This window comes from Balearica regulorum, chromosome 14 (assembly GCF_011004875.1).
Source record: "Balearica regulorum gibbericeps isolate bBalReg1 chromosome 14, bBalReg1.pri, whole genome shotgun sequence".
In the NCBI taxonomy this organism is placed as follows: Eukaryota; Metazoa; Chordata; class Aves; order Gruiformes; family Gruidae; genus Balearica; species Balearica regulorum.
In genome coordinates this window covers 16,670,364-16,686,794 of record NC_046197.1, presented here as the reverse complement: position 1 = coordinate 16,686,794, position 16,431 = coordinate 16,670,364, and the positions used below count along the sequence as shown (strand labels likewise).

Below are 16,431 nucleotides of genomic sequence, written 5' to 3'. Positions count from 1 at the left end.
TTAAACAAAAACCCCGCCACTTCTTCCACTTTTATTATTATGCTTTACAGACTGTAATAGAGGAAACAAAATGCAGGAGCAGCCTTCCTCCACTATTAAAAATACACAACAATGTTATCTCCTTCAGGAGATTATTCATAGCAGAGATTAAAACAGATCAGATTCCATTTGTCAAAATTCCTACAGAAAGATGGGAAAAAAAATTGGCTACAAAATGAGGCTGCTGTCCAGCATCTGGTTTTGTGCTAAACAAACCTTCCATTCTGCTGATAAAACTCCTCTTCAAATTCTCGTAATGTCTTACGTAGCTTCTTTTTTTCAGCTCTGGCCTTCCACAGTTGCTCCAATAATTCAGGCCTAAAAATTTCAAGTGAAAGAAAAATACTGTTGGCCGTACAATAAAATTTAAATTTTTCAAAGCATACTCAAAACCAACTGAGCTAGCTGCACTGATAATAAATTTGGCTTGCTTATAAGGAATATGCTATCTGTCTGATGGTGAAATATTGAGAACAAAGTAGTAGTTAATAAACAGGTATACATTTTCAGCTGTCTACACAGCTCAAGTAAGGCTGAAGAGGGTTTAGAAGATACTAAGCAATTCACTGAATACAAAAAGATCTTAGCCAGACATGTCAGAGGAAAGATTCAAACCAAACACTTCCTGAGAAGTGCTGAACATGTCACTCCTTTCCACCCAACATCATATATTTGGTATTGTGACTGTAAGTGCAATAATTACAGCTTCTGTAATAGAAGTAGTCACTTCTGATTTTTACATACATAGAAGCAGCGCGGGTGCTTGACAGCCGAAGGTCCCGGGTCAGTTTCTCTTGACCATCTTCAACATCAGACTCAGAGTTTTCAACTGGGCTTAAAACAGACTGTGTTTGGACAGCCGTTTTTAAGATATCATTCAGGTCTGCAGACAAACCATCACTTTCCTCCTCTTCTTCCTGAAAGTCCAAACAGAAATTCAAAACAAATATGAAATATTTCAATTTCCCATTACAAATGCTAGGAAGTAATTTTTTTTTTTTTTAAATGCACTGTACACACCTTAATTTCTTCAAAAAAGTGGGCAGTTTCACCTTCAATAATGGGCTGTAACATCTGCCCCCGCCTCTTGGTTGATGGTGACCCCTGCAAAAATTTTAAGTGTGTTTCATTATGTGCAATTAGACATTAAGTGCTGTGCGTGGTCAGAATTTTGTTCAAGTCACCTAATACCTAAAGGTATTTCTTCAGAACAAAAAAAAAAAAAAAGACTGCAGACATACTTAGAGAGTACAGACAAAACCACCACGTAACCTGAAAAGCTAGATACCCAAAGTATCCTTGACATAGAAGTAAAAATATCTGAAACTCTAATATTCTTCTAACTCAGAATAAACAGCACTCTTTCTCTCCCTCTCCACATTTTGTAGAAAATTCACAAAGCGCAAAGATAAGTGAATTTCATATTTACTCTTGTTTCTTCCAAATCAAACCACAGAGAGATTATGAAGTTACACAATGCCGAAGCCGGTTTTTATCTTCTGCCAGGCATACATTGGGAATAATACTGCCAGTTTCTTTTTCTAGAGCACTCTAAAGCCCAGCAATTGGAAGCGCTATGTCAGAGTCTAAATCCTTTGAACTTCAGCCTAAACCAGGTGCCACTGTGCTGTACAGGAACTGCTGTTAGCTGCCTGCTGCACACACACAATGATGCCTGGCTCATCTTTACCCCTGGACAGCATAAACAATTTCAACAGATGGACACTTTGAACAGGGGAAGGTGGAACACAGAAGCCACACAGATGACGACCTGTCAAAAAAACTTTAGTTCATGAAAAGTAAAAGGCTCCCTGCTTCTTTGCATATTTCCATACAGGCTTCAGAGTATGCGATTACTATACTGCAATAACATAAGAGATCCCTCATGGAAGCAAGTATCATATAAACCAAAAAAGCAATTTTTTAAATACCTGGCACTGAATATAGCCTACCTAGGCGCTACCAAGAGCAATCCTTGGTAATTAGAGCGCTCCATGTATCTGTCTTATAGGTTTCAAAAGCAGACGTCTGTGAAAAATATTTTACAGATGTTGCCTACAGCACAGATCAGGAATTACATTACTAAAATCTCTTCTGGATTTAAAATCCTTTTAGTTGGCTGCCACCCATCCCTTTATTTCATAGTCAAATTAAAAAAAAGAAAAAAAGAACAACTACAGTATAGTCATAAGGCTACTGATAATGTGAAATGCATCTCAGCTGAAGAGCCAGATTTTTGAGGTGAGAGATGGGATAAAACTCAACCAGTCAAGGTCACCACCAATAACCTATGACTCAGCAGTCACAGAGAAAACACTTAGGTGTTTAAGAGCAGCCTGTGTTTATGGAGTTCAAAAAGGGATACTGATATAAAAGCCCTTAAACTGAAATATGACTGCAAAGTAAATCACAATTTTCTATAAAAGCAGCTACCCAAAAAAATCTACGTGCAAGAAAGGAATGATCTTGAACTGGTCCCTTTACCTCAACGTACTTTGACTTAAAGGGGAGAGCTAAGAACTGTCAGAGTCAAATGTAAACAGCCAATTAAGTTCCTGCTAAGCCACTGCCCAGCCACGTAAATCTGGTAGAGAACTATCTGTATGCAAAGAGATTATCTCACATCAGCTACATAGTCCCCTCCTTCTAAAAGGGTCAAACAGCTAATATCAAAACTGTTTTGTTGCAAGTCTGGGTCAGCATGCAAGATTTTGATTACAGCTCATGAAAAACAAAGCCAGCTGGTTGTCATTCCCCAACTGTTTTACAGGTACTATAAACAAGGTTACATCAATCTCCTTGCACTGTATGAAAACTTTTCTTCCTCATCTCTTACAAGACCACAGACAGAGGAAAGAAAAGAATAGAAAGCACTGCAATTTAGAAGGAAACAAAGTGAAAACACAATGAAAAAGCGCAGATGTTGTACAGATGCTGCAGATGTTGATAACACATCTCACACCAGGGAAGCATGAAGGAATGAAATGGTTCTTACAGCCACCCTATCACTCATGTCTCTGGCAACAGTAACCTGCAGTACAGAAGACAAGCGAGCTTCACTGCAACTGGTGTTACTATTCTTGGGAGGACTAAAAGTACAATCTGTACTGTGGATCCACACCTAGGACAGTGACTTGGGAACGTCTCAGCCATGGCAAGCTAGAACAGCTTATTTACTTCCACTGAGAACCACATGCTTCCTAAGAGCCATCAAGGTCACAGACAGGTTTGAACTGCTCAGTTCTCAGCAGTAAATCAAATGGCTCAAATACAATGACAACATCATCTTGTGTCTTCCCCAAGAAAGATGTATTTTATGGAACAGTATTACTAGGCTCTTCTAAAGGCAGCCTAGCAGTTCAAAAGTGGAAAGAAACAGAAATAGCATTTGTTTTACTCACAAGAATAGGAGTAATGCTTGCTCTAGTTAACATTTGTTTTACAAGTCTGTATCTGTCATAAAGTGGCTTCACAATATGTCTTTCTTCTCTAGTAACCTAAAGGCAGAGAAACCACAGAATTAATTATACCAGTCACTCCATAATATACAAGCAAACACAAAGCGGTATGCTTCTCATGCCAGGCTACGTACATTTCAATTAGGAATATAAAACTAGTTTAAATTGTGTGTATGAAATGGGGTTTCTGCAGATAAAGGGGAGTAAGTGGCTGCTTCTTCCTTCTCTCTTTTCTCACTTTAACTCCCTATATTTTTCAGGAAGAAGTTTTAAAGACTTCCTAAAAGTTAAGGGAGCTTCAACAAAGCAGACCCTCTATCTTTAAAGGCCCATGGAAAAGAGGGAAAAAAGGGACCAAGACCGTGTGCCTAGCATTGATGACAACTCTTCAGAAATGAGAGGGAAAAAAAGAAAAAGATGAAATTGTAGAGAGGTTTTATCTGGTATCTGATTTACTCTCAAATTCTTGGCCACTGTGTAGACTAACATCATGAATCTTAAAGGCTATCCTGAAGAGTTACTGGCATTTTCTCACTAAGGAGATTGTAGAACCACGCCAGTATCTCCAAGACCATTCTTCTTCCTTGACACTCGTCAGATTTACACGCGAGCGCTGATTACAAAGCTAGAGTGCCAAGTCCAGAAGGCTGATAGAATAGTAACTGGAAAGATCCTGTGATTGGACTAGTGATGCTGATCACTGTCTAAGATAACCTAGAACTTTAAGCACTAATTGCTAGTCACTTACTCTTACTTCCATATCTGAAATTATTTAAGATATATGCCACAGACGTGGGGAAAAGAAGAAAATGGAGAAGTTTTTCATTTCTGTTTTTGAGAAATCAAGAACACATTTCAGGCCTTTTCAATAGTGTCATTTATTTTTAAGATTTCTCTTTGCTTCACAGACATAAGACACGAAATGACACCAATCACTTTGCAAACTCCAATAACCTACTGCTCTGTGGAAAAAGGGCCTATTGATACATTAATCTTTTTTAGAAGTCAATGCAATAGCTTCCCTCTGATGGCAACGTGGAAACCAATAGATAACTTTGTGTTTTGCAGAAGAAAAAAAGACCCCACCCACCAGCATTAAATTCTGGTATTACTGCTGCACAAGAGTTACTGGTGTCTACACATACATTAACATAGTTTAATGAAGTAAACCAAGTATTACCGGCCGTCCATGTTGACTTTCATAATACAGAAGGCTTTTCTGGAGAGATGTTTTCTCTTCTACCAAATGATCCTTTGTCATTTTCTGTCAGAAGAAAAAGTCACATCTCAAACACAAGTCAGTTTAACAGTTTTTCTACATTATGAGCTATACAGACACCTCAGCCAAACTTTTAGCTTAGTTAATACCATACATCCCACCTTCATCCGTTTAAAGCTGTCCAATATTGTCAGCACATACTTAGAAATATTTTACTAAAGAGTGAGCAAGGAAAACATGGTTCATCTTGATCATTTCCCCACAGTCTGAAATATGAGGGCTTGGTAAAGGGCTGCAAGACGGAGGCATCATTTTGTCGATAAAGTGATTATCTGAAGTGTTTGACAGCGCTCTATTTCCCTCTGTCACGCTCTTAGAAACAGCCTATCCATAACCTTATCCTTACTTTTATATCTTCTGGCAAGCATCTCTCAACGCGTTTCTCCTTTAATCTTTTCAAAATGAGTTCAAGTGTAGCTTCCTTGGTGGGCTTCTTCTCTTTCTGCACGACCCGCATCTCATCTCCATTTTCTTCATCCTCTTGGTCAAGGGAAGAGCCAAAGCTTTTTGGAAGAGTGTTACTTCGTGGACGTGTTTGAGGTATGAACTCTCCATCTGAGCTCCTCTGCTTTGCATCTGAAATGAGAAAAATTGCTCAATCCAAAGGTTTAAAAGAAATAACTCTGTTCAACTGCAAGAATAGGAATGTAACAGTTTGCATATGCAAAGTTTCTCTTCTAATGAACTAAAACCAAAGCCACAAGAATAATTTGATTTGATTTTTGAGTAGTTCAGAATCTAGAAATGAAACACTTCTACTGTCCTGTGGAATTTTACTGACTTAGCCATTTTAGTCATGTAGCTAATTTGTGTTTGTAGAAAACCAGCAACTGTAGCATCTCTTACCTTTTATTTGCTTTCTCAATTTGGTAAGTTCAGTCATCCATTTTAAAACTTTGGGATTGGCTGCAATATCACTATAGGAGGGCTGAAAAGTAAAAACAAGCTACATTTTATGAAAACACACACATAAAACTTGTTTATAAATATTTCTTTCAAGATTTGGTAATATTTATGACAGCAAATGTGACTAGTAATATCAATGCCACTCTTAGTACCAGACCAGATCTCAGTGCCAGCATAATGGACAACACTTGTAAAAATAAACTTGAAACAAGACATTGGAAGTTGGGCCAGAGTGTGCTAAGATGCTTTTGTCTATCCACGTGTCTCATCTTATATCCCCCAGTCTCACTGCATAAATGTCACTGCATAAATTGTGGCACGTTTTTTAGTACTGCTGCTGTTCGGTTCACTTTTATAGACAGCAGTGCATAACAAACTTTTATCATCTGTGATCCCGGTTAGTTATGCAGTGATGAACTACAATAAGTAACTTAGCTCTACCATGCAGTCATTTCTGCTGAGTAAAAGCAGAAGTGGTAACTTACCTTAATGTTTTTCTCCTTTTCAAATTGTTCCTCAAATTGCTTTATTTTTTTCTGTAATTTCTTGACAAGCTGATAAGGTGTCTTGTCTTCCCTTTTGTCATCTTTTGAGCTAAAAGATGCTCTTCGTGTTCTGTATTAAAAACATTTTTAAATGTCATTTAAGTGATTAAACGAGTCCAAACAATGTGTATATTTGAGTAACAGATGACTAATTTCAATTTTTTTTTCTCCAGTTCATAATCCATTCTTTTCAGGTTTTCAATCAGAGCTATTTACTTACTGAAATAAAATGCATTGATCTGCTGCCTTCAAAATGTGATGTGTTATTTTTTCCTCTCTAATTTCAGTAATACCCCTAACAGAAATAGCTCTTTGGTGAAAAACAGCATTTGAAATTCAAGTATAATAAACTAATGTACTATTAATTACATTGTCATTAAAACAGTTCAGAACTTTCTGGTGGCTAAATTACTGATCTAAGTTACTAGATACTCAGTAATTCCAGAAATACCCAACGCAGAATATAGCCTCGGCTAGAAGCTACCACTGAACAATCCTTGGCAATTAGAGAGTTCCACTTAACTGTCTTAGGTGAGTTACTAGATACTTATCTAAAAACCATCTACATCATCTAATCTGTTGGCCTTACTAATCTAGAGAATGTGATTCTGATTTTAATTCATCTTTTGCACTTGTTCAGCTCCTTGACATTTGCTGCTTGTGAAAAGCCTTTTTACTTCAAGATTGACCATGAGAATTTTCCAGTACACTTATTATACAAGGTGCCTGAAAGACCTCTCAGCACAGCTGGTGACATCTACGTAGTTCGAGACATTAGAAATACTAATCTAATAATCTACTAGTGTAGATCCTTATTAGTTTCAGAATGAGGCGAACAGCTATTAGAATCAGCACTTCTCTGCAGGTCAGTCTTCTGCATCATTTTAACAGTGCTTGTCAACTATCTTTTGCGGCTAATTAGGGAAAATTCGGGCAAGTATCTTTTTCAATCAATACATTTACGTCAGACAGAGAATTGGACACTCTAAACTTGGTCTTTCCTCTTCGAGATTTTCTCATTTTAATGGGATTATTTCTTCCCTAACAAGCATGTGAATTCTTCAATTCCCTTTCATAGTAACAGTAGGCAACAGTACAGGTCACAGGTTATTTATAGTTTTGGAGGGTCACAAATAACCTGCAGCTTGTTTAGTTACGATTCTACTTTCATACACTGGGTTAAACAGGCTTGATCCTCTAAATCTGCAGGAGAGGATGTGCATTAAGAACCCCACCTCTCCCCACACCTCTCCCTCTAACAGCTGACTTTCCTATAACCCTTCTGAACAAAGGCTTTTCACAGCCCAAATGAAGAACCTGTCCAGACCATTAACACACACTTCAGCTGCAATGGTTTGTAGAACCTGGCTCAATAACATGGCACACAGAACAAATCTAAAATTAAGCAACATGAAAATAGATATTCATGCTACTGGGGAGGAGGCGGAGGAAGCCAAAACTTGCATAAAATCATAGACCAGCAGTCCAGACTGGTAAACAAAAGATGTAAATGCTATCTTTAGCCCAGGAAGTGCCATTACAACAGGTTGTCAGAAGCCCTGACCAAATGTCAGGGAAATCTGTGCAAGCTTGCCCTATTTTTATACTCTTTTCCTCAGCACCTGCCAGTGGCCACTTTGAGAGACACAATATCATCCCAAATGAACCTCTGGCCTAACTCGCTATGGCAGTTCCTGGGCAAGCAGAACAGCCAAATAGCCATATAATGCTACACTTGACCTCGGTCTTCAATTAATTCAGATCATGAAAGCCCCTGAGGTTCTTCAACAGCTGTATTTTCATACTGGCAGTAACATCTCCTGCCCCAACACCCACCAAATTGCATTGAAATACATACCTAACAAAAGAAAGTGCTTTGGATGAAGAATCTAAGGTTTCTGGATCATGTAAGAAACGCTGGCTTTGCCCAAAATCCAAACTACGATGTGACAATATCGGATGACAGTCCTCTTCCAACGGATGATTAGTCATCCTTCCAGCCTGCGGGGAAAGCTGAGCTTCTCCAGATTCACTGTCCTCCTGCCAAGATTTGAAAGCAGGAAACGGATCTAGAAGATAAGAGGGACACAAAATGGTACTTTTCTGTTAACAGAATTATAAACAAGAGTCAAAAGGAAACAAAAATGCATACCCAATGCTTAGTCTTGTATGCTATAAAGGATGTGGTGTCATACACAAAGTGAATAAAAACATTGAAATACATCGGAAAGCTACGAATTCTGTCATATAACAATTAAAAGAAAAAGGTACTGAAATGAAGTATGCACACTAGGATCCCTTTTTCAAAGTGTATCTTGGGAGTATGCATTTCTGAACAGTTCAACAGTGTAAAAGAACCTTATTTACTTCTCAGAAATCCGAAGTTAGAAGAATATATTTATTGTCTGTTGCAATATTTTGCTGTGGAAATTAATTTTCCTACCTTATGCATGTACTTTGACAGATTGTCCTCTTGGTTTTTGAAGAAGGTAAGCCTGACAATACCTCTTTAGGTACAATACCCGTTTGCCTAAGTCTTTTTAAAGGAGTGTTGTTGGGTTTTTAAGTTTAAATCCATCTTGACACCACTGAGAAAAAGAGATTTCTTAATTTGTGGAAGGCGATTTCTTTTAGGCAGGCGATTCCAAAACAATCAATTTTTTCAAATCCCTATGAAAAGTTAGTTTCTAATATCCCTTACAATTCTCAGGTATGGTTTTCTTGCTAACAAAAAGCTGACATGGCCTTCGAAGCACTTTGGTTTAAAATCCCACCCCCCCTTTTCCTTTCAGAAAGTTGCCTATGTTTTCCAGTTCAAATCAGAAATTTGAAAACTGGGTTCAAAGTGTGCAGAACAACAATAAAACCCACAAAGTAATCTTCAAAAAAAAAAAAAAACAACCCTTGTACCTGCTTTCCATCGTACATTTGCTAAGTATTATTGGGATTTTCATTTTGTTTTTATGCTATAATCTTGCCTGTTTACACAGTACAAGATAGAAGAAGGGGACGTTTTAGAAAAAAGTAAACAAAAAAAATTGCAGGTCAGAACATTCCCAAGATATAAGGGACAGCAGGTGAAGGGTTAGTTAGAAAGCAAACCATAAACTATTGAAAGGCAGATAACTGAACGTATGGCGAACCATACTTACCCTCCCCTTCTCTCTGCAGATGCATTGTTTTGAAATCAATGAGGGGAAAAGTGATAGGGCATGGCGCTAATAAAATGAAAAAGAATGGCAAAAATACTAAAGTGAACACACAGCACAGTCAGAACAAACTATACATAACATGTAAAGCAGGAAGATACAGTACCAGGGAAAAGCACCCCATCTTTTGGGCCAGGCCCTGAGCACTCTCAGCTTCCAAGTAATTTCAATGGCAGGTAAGGATGCTCAGTCCTTAGCAAATTTGAACTTTTTACTGAAAAGGTTTACAAAGAACTGACACAAGAATAGTAAAGACTTATTGTAGTTTAATAAGAGTCTCATGCATCCTCACATTACCAAAAGAAAAGTTCTAAATATGTTTTTGCTCACAGCTCATAAATAATACAGACAGTGGTGATTTCCAAACGGCAGCAAAAATACTCAGAAATATAGATCAACTGATATGCATTTTTGCCTTAAGCCAGCAAGCATTTGACGTTCATTTTCAAGAACTCTGTTGGTTACAGGCCTTTAAGTTTCCTATCAGGTAGGCTTTAATAACCCAAATCTTGTAACAAGATTTGGACTAATACAGATTTCTTTACAAAGCCAACCTACTTCAAGGGAATACCACAAGGATTTGCAGTGCCTTGGAAGGCTGAGATCCTAATAACCATTCTAAACAGGACTGAAGAATGGTCACAGTTAAAATACTTTGCAATGAAATTAACACCTCTTGCAAAATATCATGACTTTACTACTGAGAAGCTTGTAATATAAATTCATATACAGATATATGCTACTTCCTTTTCAAAGTCATGGTCATAAAGCTATCTGGGTAAGTAAAACCAAAGCAACTTTTATGAGCAGATTTAAGGAAATAATGAAAATGGAAGCCACAAACCTTCTGAGAATATGTATTAATCAGATTAACACAAATAGAGGATGTAAAAAAATGTAATATGCAAGTAAGCAATTAATGTAAATAAAACACTGAGAACATAAGCAGGATTATTTTTTTTAAACTTTATATAAAGTTACTAACTTGGGCAACAAGAATGAAAATCTAAACTCAAGTGTCTTCAGATGTCTGCAAATCGACTTCTCTATGACATGACATACTCTGAATGTACAGTTTGCTAGGGCTCAGGAAGGCCAACCAGCGTTGTACAAATCTAAGTAAGCCAATCACAAGTTGCAAACCTCATCATTTGTAAGAGGGGAGGATGGATTCATGCAGACAATTAATTTGTAAAACAGTCAACACTGGTCAACAATAAGTTATCGCCATTTGAGCTTCACAACAAAGCTTTTTGTGCTGACATGCTACAAACTATATGTTGCACTGTTAAACTACACATATCCAGGTATACTTCACTATTTTTAATATTTATAACACAGCAACCAGAAGCACAGTCATTCTTTGTTACCAGTGTCTTAACAACATTTGACCATGACACTTGCAGGCACCTCAAACTGGAACAGCCTGTCGGAAGTTAAAACCTCACCCCTGCATACTAAATCTGTACTGTATCTACCAAGTTTTCAAGTTTTTAAAATCGGAAACAAGTGGACTGTGGTCACTGTACTGTCAGTGACAGTTCACAGTATTTTAGCAAACTCTATCACTTGCATTTTTTAAGGTGTAATGATTCAGAATATAACACTAGGCAGAGGAAACAGAATATAAGGAACACATGAAAAGGTAAGTACTTTGAAAAGAAGATATTGACAAGAGTGTTTTGCTTTGGTTACAAAGGGGTTATGTTTCTACACAAGTAAAACAACAGTCTAAACAGTTATTACCAGACATTTGAGCAACAAAGTTCACAAGCTTAGGGGCTTGCTAAACCTGAAAGGCCATGAAGAATAAGGTCACAAACATAAGGAATCCTATCTGAGAGAAAACTATGCTTCAAACATTTTGCTTTTCCTAAAACCCAAATAATGGAGGGAGAGGGGGCACAGAAATAATATCCATCTACAGCTTTGCCTTGTATTTGAAAATGTAGAGCTGTTTCAAATCGTCCAATGACATGGAAACCAACACCTTATATTCCCGATGTTTAAAACAAAACAACCAACAAATTTTTCAGAATAAATGAAATATAAATTGCTGTGTTTAGTAGTTTAGTGATTTTAAGTCAAATTCAGCTAGTATTAGAACTTCAGTAGCTTACAGTTAGAAAAACCAAAACAAACAAGACGCAATGTTAAAACACAATATTAACTATATGACATAATCAGAGAAAGCATTTTTAAGGACTTGCATGAGAGACTCAAGGTCCTGGGAACCAGAAGTCACTTTTTAAATAAATAAATAAAAACCCAAACAAACCAAACCTCTAGTACGAAACTTAGGCTTTTTTGCTTTCTTAAGTTGCTCCTTTGACTATTTTTCCTTTAGCTTAAGGTTTTTAAGTTGCAGATAGTTCTGAAATAAGATAGGTCCTATGCCATGACTTGGTCGATTCTTACCATGTATAAGAACATATTATTCAGCTTTAACTAAAGAAAAAAAAAAAGCATAAGTTGTCTGCTGCTTCTGCTTTGTCAGATGTCCTATTTATCATTACTAGCTAACTATATTGTGAGCCAAAGGGTGAAAATTACCTTCCCATTTGTCACCATCAGATACATTCTTCAGATCTAGACGTGGTACTTGGACACCCAGAGCTTCCTCAGAAACATTAACGCTGCCATCCCCCGACACCTCTGAATCAGTATTTGCATTAAGATCACATGTCTTGCTACTTGAATCCTGTATTCAAATAACAGAACAGAACAATTTTACTATCATTTAGTACCTTATCAGTACCAGTTCCAATACTTCTAGAAATTTTCAAGCGGGAAGAAAAAATTCTTCTTCCCCAACTCAAGAAATTTTAAACAAGCTTCCTCCCCACTCTCAACAGCAGTCAATTATTTGCATTACAAAACATTTCTTACACAAGATGCGTAAGTATAAGCTTGTTCTGCTGCAAAAAGTTTCTGTGAAGCGAGATGACGAGATCTCTAACAGAGGTTTTGCAAACCTTGCAGCAGGCCATCAACGAAAGATTTTTAAAGCTGAATTTATTGGTTTTCTTCTTATCTGTATTTCACGTAAGTTCATAAGATGGTGTGTATATGTATATAAATGAAACCATAATCTTACCAGAAACCTCTCTGAAGATATTCTATCATTGCCACCAAGCAATATACTATTTTGCCTAAAAAGAAGACACAGACCTAATTACCATTTTAAATACAAGTTCTTAATGGACAGGTAATACTATACATTCCCTTTACATTTTATTCTTACATACCCTAGTCCAGTTTTAGCAGATATGCAATGTATTTCCTTAAAGTGGTAATTAAAAGTCTGGGGAGCAAAAGTTACATTGTTCCCACTACCACCTTTGTTCTTCACACAGAATTTGAAGCTGAAGCATGTAAACAACAACTGGACTTGAAACAAATTGGAAATAAAAACAGTTCAGATCTTTATTCTCAAACTAGGAGTAAATATTTTAAGAGTCAATTGAACTCGAAGTGAAATTTCAATCAGTGCTGAACTCAAAACTGCAAGTGAACTTAGTTTTCTGGCTAGTCACTATCACCAGCATTAATGCTTCCATAATTAAAAGCAATAAAATGTGCCAAAATATTTTAAAGAAAGTAACTTTTTCTTCTTCTATTTCTCTTGCCCAGAACATAGGGTTGTTCACAAAAAACCCATTATAAATACAGTATAGGCTTGTACTTATTTTCTCTCTTAAGTGTATAAAGTTCCATGCCTTTTATATCACCATATAAAGGTAATTCCATCCTATCCTCTCCATTTTCTCATGTGAAAAGTTACGTGTTTAGTTTCACATCCCTTATGTTATACTGTGTTGTCACAATCACCACTTACCTTTCAAAACAGAAGTTACACATTCTGCCATGTAAGTGACAAAAGAAAAACACGTACCTTTCACTATTATTTTCTCCATGAACATCTGCATCTTTATCACATGGTTTCAATAAGACGTCTGCAGTCTGTTGGCAAAAAGTCTGCTTAGAAAAGATTTGGGAATGGCCTTCTCAGGTGAAAATATTTCTGTGATCATTACTGTCGACAAAAAGCCCTCAAGCACAGCTTTTTGCGTGGAGGTGGAAAGCCTACTTTTGAACCATGCAGCATTTTTACATTTAAAGTAAGGCCAGTAACCAGGTGTGTTAATCACTAAAAGACAGATAATTACTTTCCATCTTCAGACAAACCATTTTTTTATTATTTCTTTTAAATATTAACACCAACAGTTCTACTGAAAGTTGTCAATCACAGCATGAAGCTTGAGATGACTAAAACCATGGCAGTAAGTATATCCTATCTCGAAAATAACTGAGTTGGATGTAGACTTGTGCTCAGCATATATGAAATGAAACAAGCCTGACAGACTTTCTAAAAGGAGCTACTAATCCCTGTTACTAAATAAAGCAGCAACAGACCTAGAAGGGGATGAAGAAATGCTGGCATTTCTATGACACCATCTCACAAAACAAGTTCAGATGAATACATGTCACCATTTTGTTCACCAAAGTTGGCACGGGAAGACTGACTACTTTAGGCATTTACGCCAAAGCCCAGTACTTAATTTCTTCAAAAAGCATCTTGTTTGGGAGGGAAAATAAGAAATTTGAAATATAAAATGTCATTCTGAAGTAAGAGATTACATGTGGTTTCAGACTTCCAGAAGTTCTCACAAATCATCTTTAAAATCTCCCAATATAAAATAAAGTTACCTGGAGAGTTCAAATATACATAACAGTTGCCAGTTTTACACTGCTTACAGTAATACTTGCCCTTATCAGACAGAACTCCATTATTCTGTTTACATTATTTCAGCCCTCAAGTCAAATTCCAATTCAGGGAAACAATTTTTAATTACAGTGCATTTGTCATACTCCAGCAGATAATTTCCACCCTGGAGATGAGCTGTGCGAGTCTTGCATAGTCACACCTATTGTAGTTGTGGAAACAGCTGCTTCTGTTTCCATTTCAGACCCAAAGGAAAGCTCACGTGCACATCTTTTGTTTCCTACAACCCTACGTGCCCCTCTCAACCTCCTTTCCTAGAGGAGAATCAGTAATTTCCCATTAACATGTTGGCTAAAGACACAACTCTCCAATAACAGCTGAACTAGTGTATCAACAAGAACGTAGAAACTAACATTGAAAAACCCAAATCAACAAAACTTTACCCCAGAATGCCACCTTTCCACTGATATCAATGGACAGAAATATATCTAAAAGCAAAAAAGGCCAAGAATGACATGAGGTATGACAACAAAAGTGCAACTATACACGACACATGCTCCCAAGCATCATGTTTATTACCCTTTATATTCTTAGCACAGTAACATACTTGGAACTCTGAAGTACACACACACTTCCTAAGAAGTGGAATTCACATTTCTCAGCTGTTCTTTGAAACTATTAAAACTGCATAAAACGCACTGAAAAACCACCAATTTGCAATTTTTGTTTCTTCATCTACATTTGTATCTTCTGAGTTTTGATTTCTAAAGCTTAACACATATTTTAACTAGGAAGTCAGCAGGAAGTTAGGAGTTAATATCAGAATCTCACTCTCTATTGCTCTTGAAGGCTTTCATTGTCAAAACACTGAAAACCTAAAACAAATACTACAAATAAAGGAAGACTTAAAATAGCCAGTCAAAAAAAGACTGATGGCAGAAATATGCAACTCTGTACTTTCAACAGAGTTCTTTCAAACACAGCATTCACCTGAACTGGATAAAATATCATCTAATCACAACACCCTGTTTTCTGCATTTTGCACTATAGGGTAACAATCTAGTCATTTTTTAATAACAAGATTTGGCACTAAGGCATCAGGAAAGAACACGGACAACCAATGCATTCTGTTAAATTTTATTTTAACAGAATGGGATTCTAAAACAATACGCTACTTTAGCCAGAACAACTGAAAAGTTTGGCTTGTTAGGTGACTCAAAAAGAGTCATCTGGGATCCATGAAAGCAAACAGAAGGTTAGGACAAGAATACATTACAACAGCGAAAAGCACTATGGCAACATTTTGTTTTAATAAAAACATAGGTTCCAGACAAGACTCACAGTTTCGCTATGCTAAGGCACCCATTTCCATCTTTTCAAGTTCACAGACCCATTAAATTCTTCTAGTTAATTTAAGTCTACTAACAATAGGTTTGCTTATCTAGTTATCTTTCAGGAAACCCTCAGAAAGATTTATGGACTCACAGGCAAGAAGCTAAAAACCACTGTAGAAAGTTCTGTAACATGTACAGCAAATCTCTCTACCCAAAGAATTTATCATTTAGATTTATGACAACAAAAGTTGTACCAAAAAAATAAGGAACTATAGATTTGAATTTTTCATCAGAAGTGCTTATTTGACGGTCGCATATGTGCTATTTCATACAGAGTGGCAGAAACTACCTTCTCTTGCATATTACTTTTATACTTGATTTCCGTTTTATCAGCACGTATTTTACAGCATTGCTTGATCACATGAAGATACCCTGAATAAGGGACTGATATCTGCTCACTAGTAGAAAGTGCTGGTACAGTTCAGGCCATACATACTACAAACCTTCACATTTGATTGTATGCGAAGATCTAATAATTTGCAGCTCAAAGCAAAGCTGAGGCATGTTGTATAGGGCTAACAATTATTTCAGCATTTACAGTTGCTACAATACTGTGCTTCCCATTGAAATTGTATACAATACTTGCTTCTTTCAGTGACGTGAAGCTGTTCAAATGTAATAGAGAGAAGCAAAGTCAAAATTAAATCTATGACATCTGATATCCTGTGGTCTGTTGTTTACATTTTTAGTTGCTTTTGGAACTTTAGCAGCAACTTCAAGTCTCATTAACATTCTATTTTCTGAGCAAAACAGTTTTAAAAAATACAATTATGTATTTTACTTTAACAAGAATGTTAGCATCACATCCTAATATGTGCTCACGCAGCACTCTAGACAGATTTTTTTCTGCTTTGGAATACAAGCAGCCAATCCTG

The 16,431-nt window shown here is 36.8% G+C and overlaps 1 protein-coding gene across 9 annotated transcripts in view; it reads right to left on the bottom strand.

The window, feature by feature from the left end:
- The window catches only part of FAM13B (family with sequence similarity 13 member B), a 66,941-nt gene that overhangs the window by 2,670 nt on the left and 47,840 nt on the right, over positions 1-16,431 (bottom strand). For 3 of the 9 annotated variants that reach the window (XM_075766289.1, XM_075766288.1, XM_075766290.1), the window contains exons 12-24: positions 13,332-13,414; positions 12,534-12,588; positions 11,990-12,137; positions 9,380-9,445; positions 8,086-8,296; positions 6,168-6,297; positions 5,623-5,704; positions 5,123-5,352; positions 4,678-4,761; positions 3,441-3,536; positions 1,060-1,143; positions 784-956; positions 256-357 (exon numbers count right to left, since the gene is read on the bottom strand). In XM_075766289.1, the coding sequence (XP_075622404.1) occupies positions 256-357; positions 784-956; positions 1,060-1,143; positions 3,441-3,536; positions 4,678-4,761; positions 5,123-5,352; positions 5,623-5,704; positions 6,168-6,297; positions 8,086-8,296; positions 9,380-9,445; positions 11,990-12,137; positions 12,534-12,588; positions 13,332-13,414 (1,544 nt within the window). The remainder of the gene's footprint in view (positions 1-255; positions 358-783; positions 957-1,059; positions 1,144-3,440; positions 3,537-4,677; positions 4,762-5,122; positions 5,353-5,622; positions 5,705-6,167; positions 6,298-8,085; positions 8,297-9,379; positions 9,446-11,989; positions 12,138-12,533; positions 12,589-13,331; positions 13,415-16,431) is intronic. The other 6 variants (XM_075766294.1, XM_075766293.1, XM_075766291.1 and 3 more) reach the window with 5 other exon arrangements.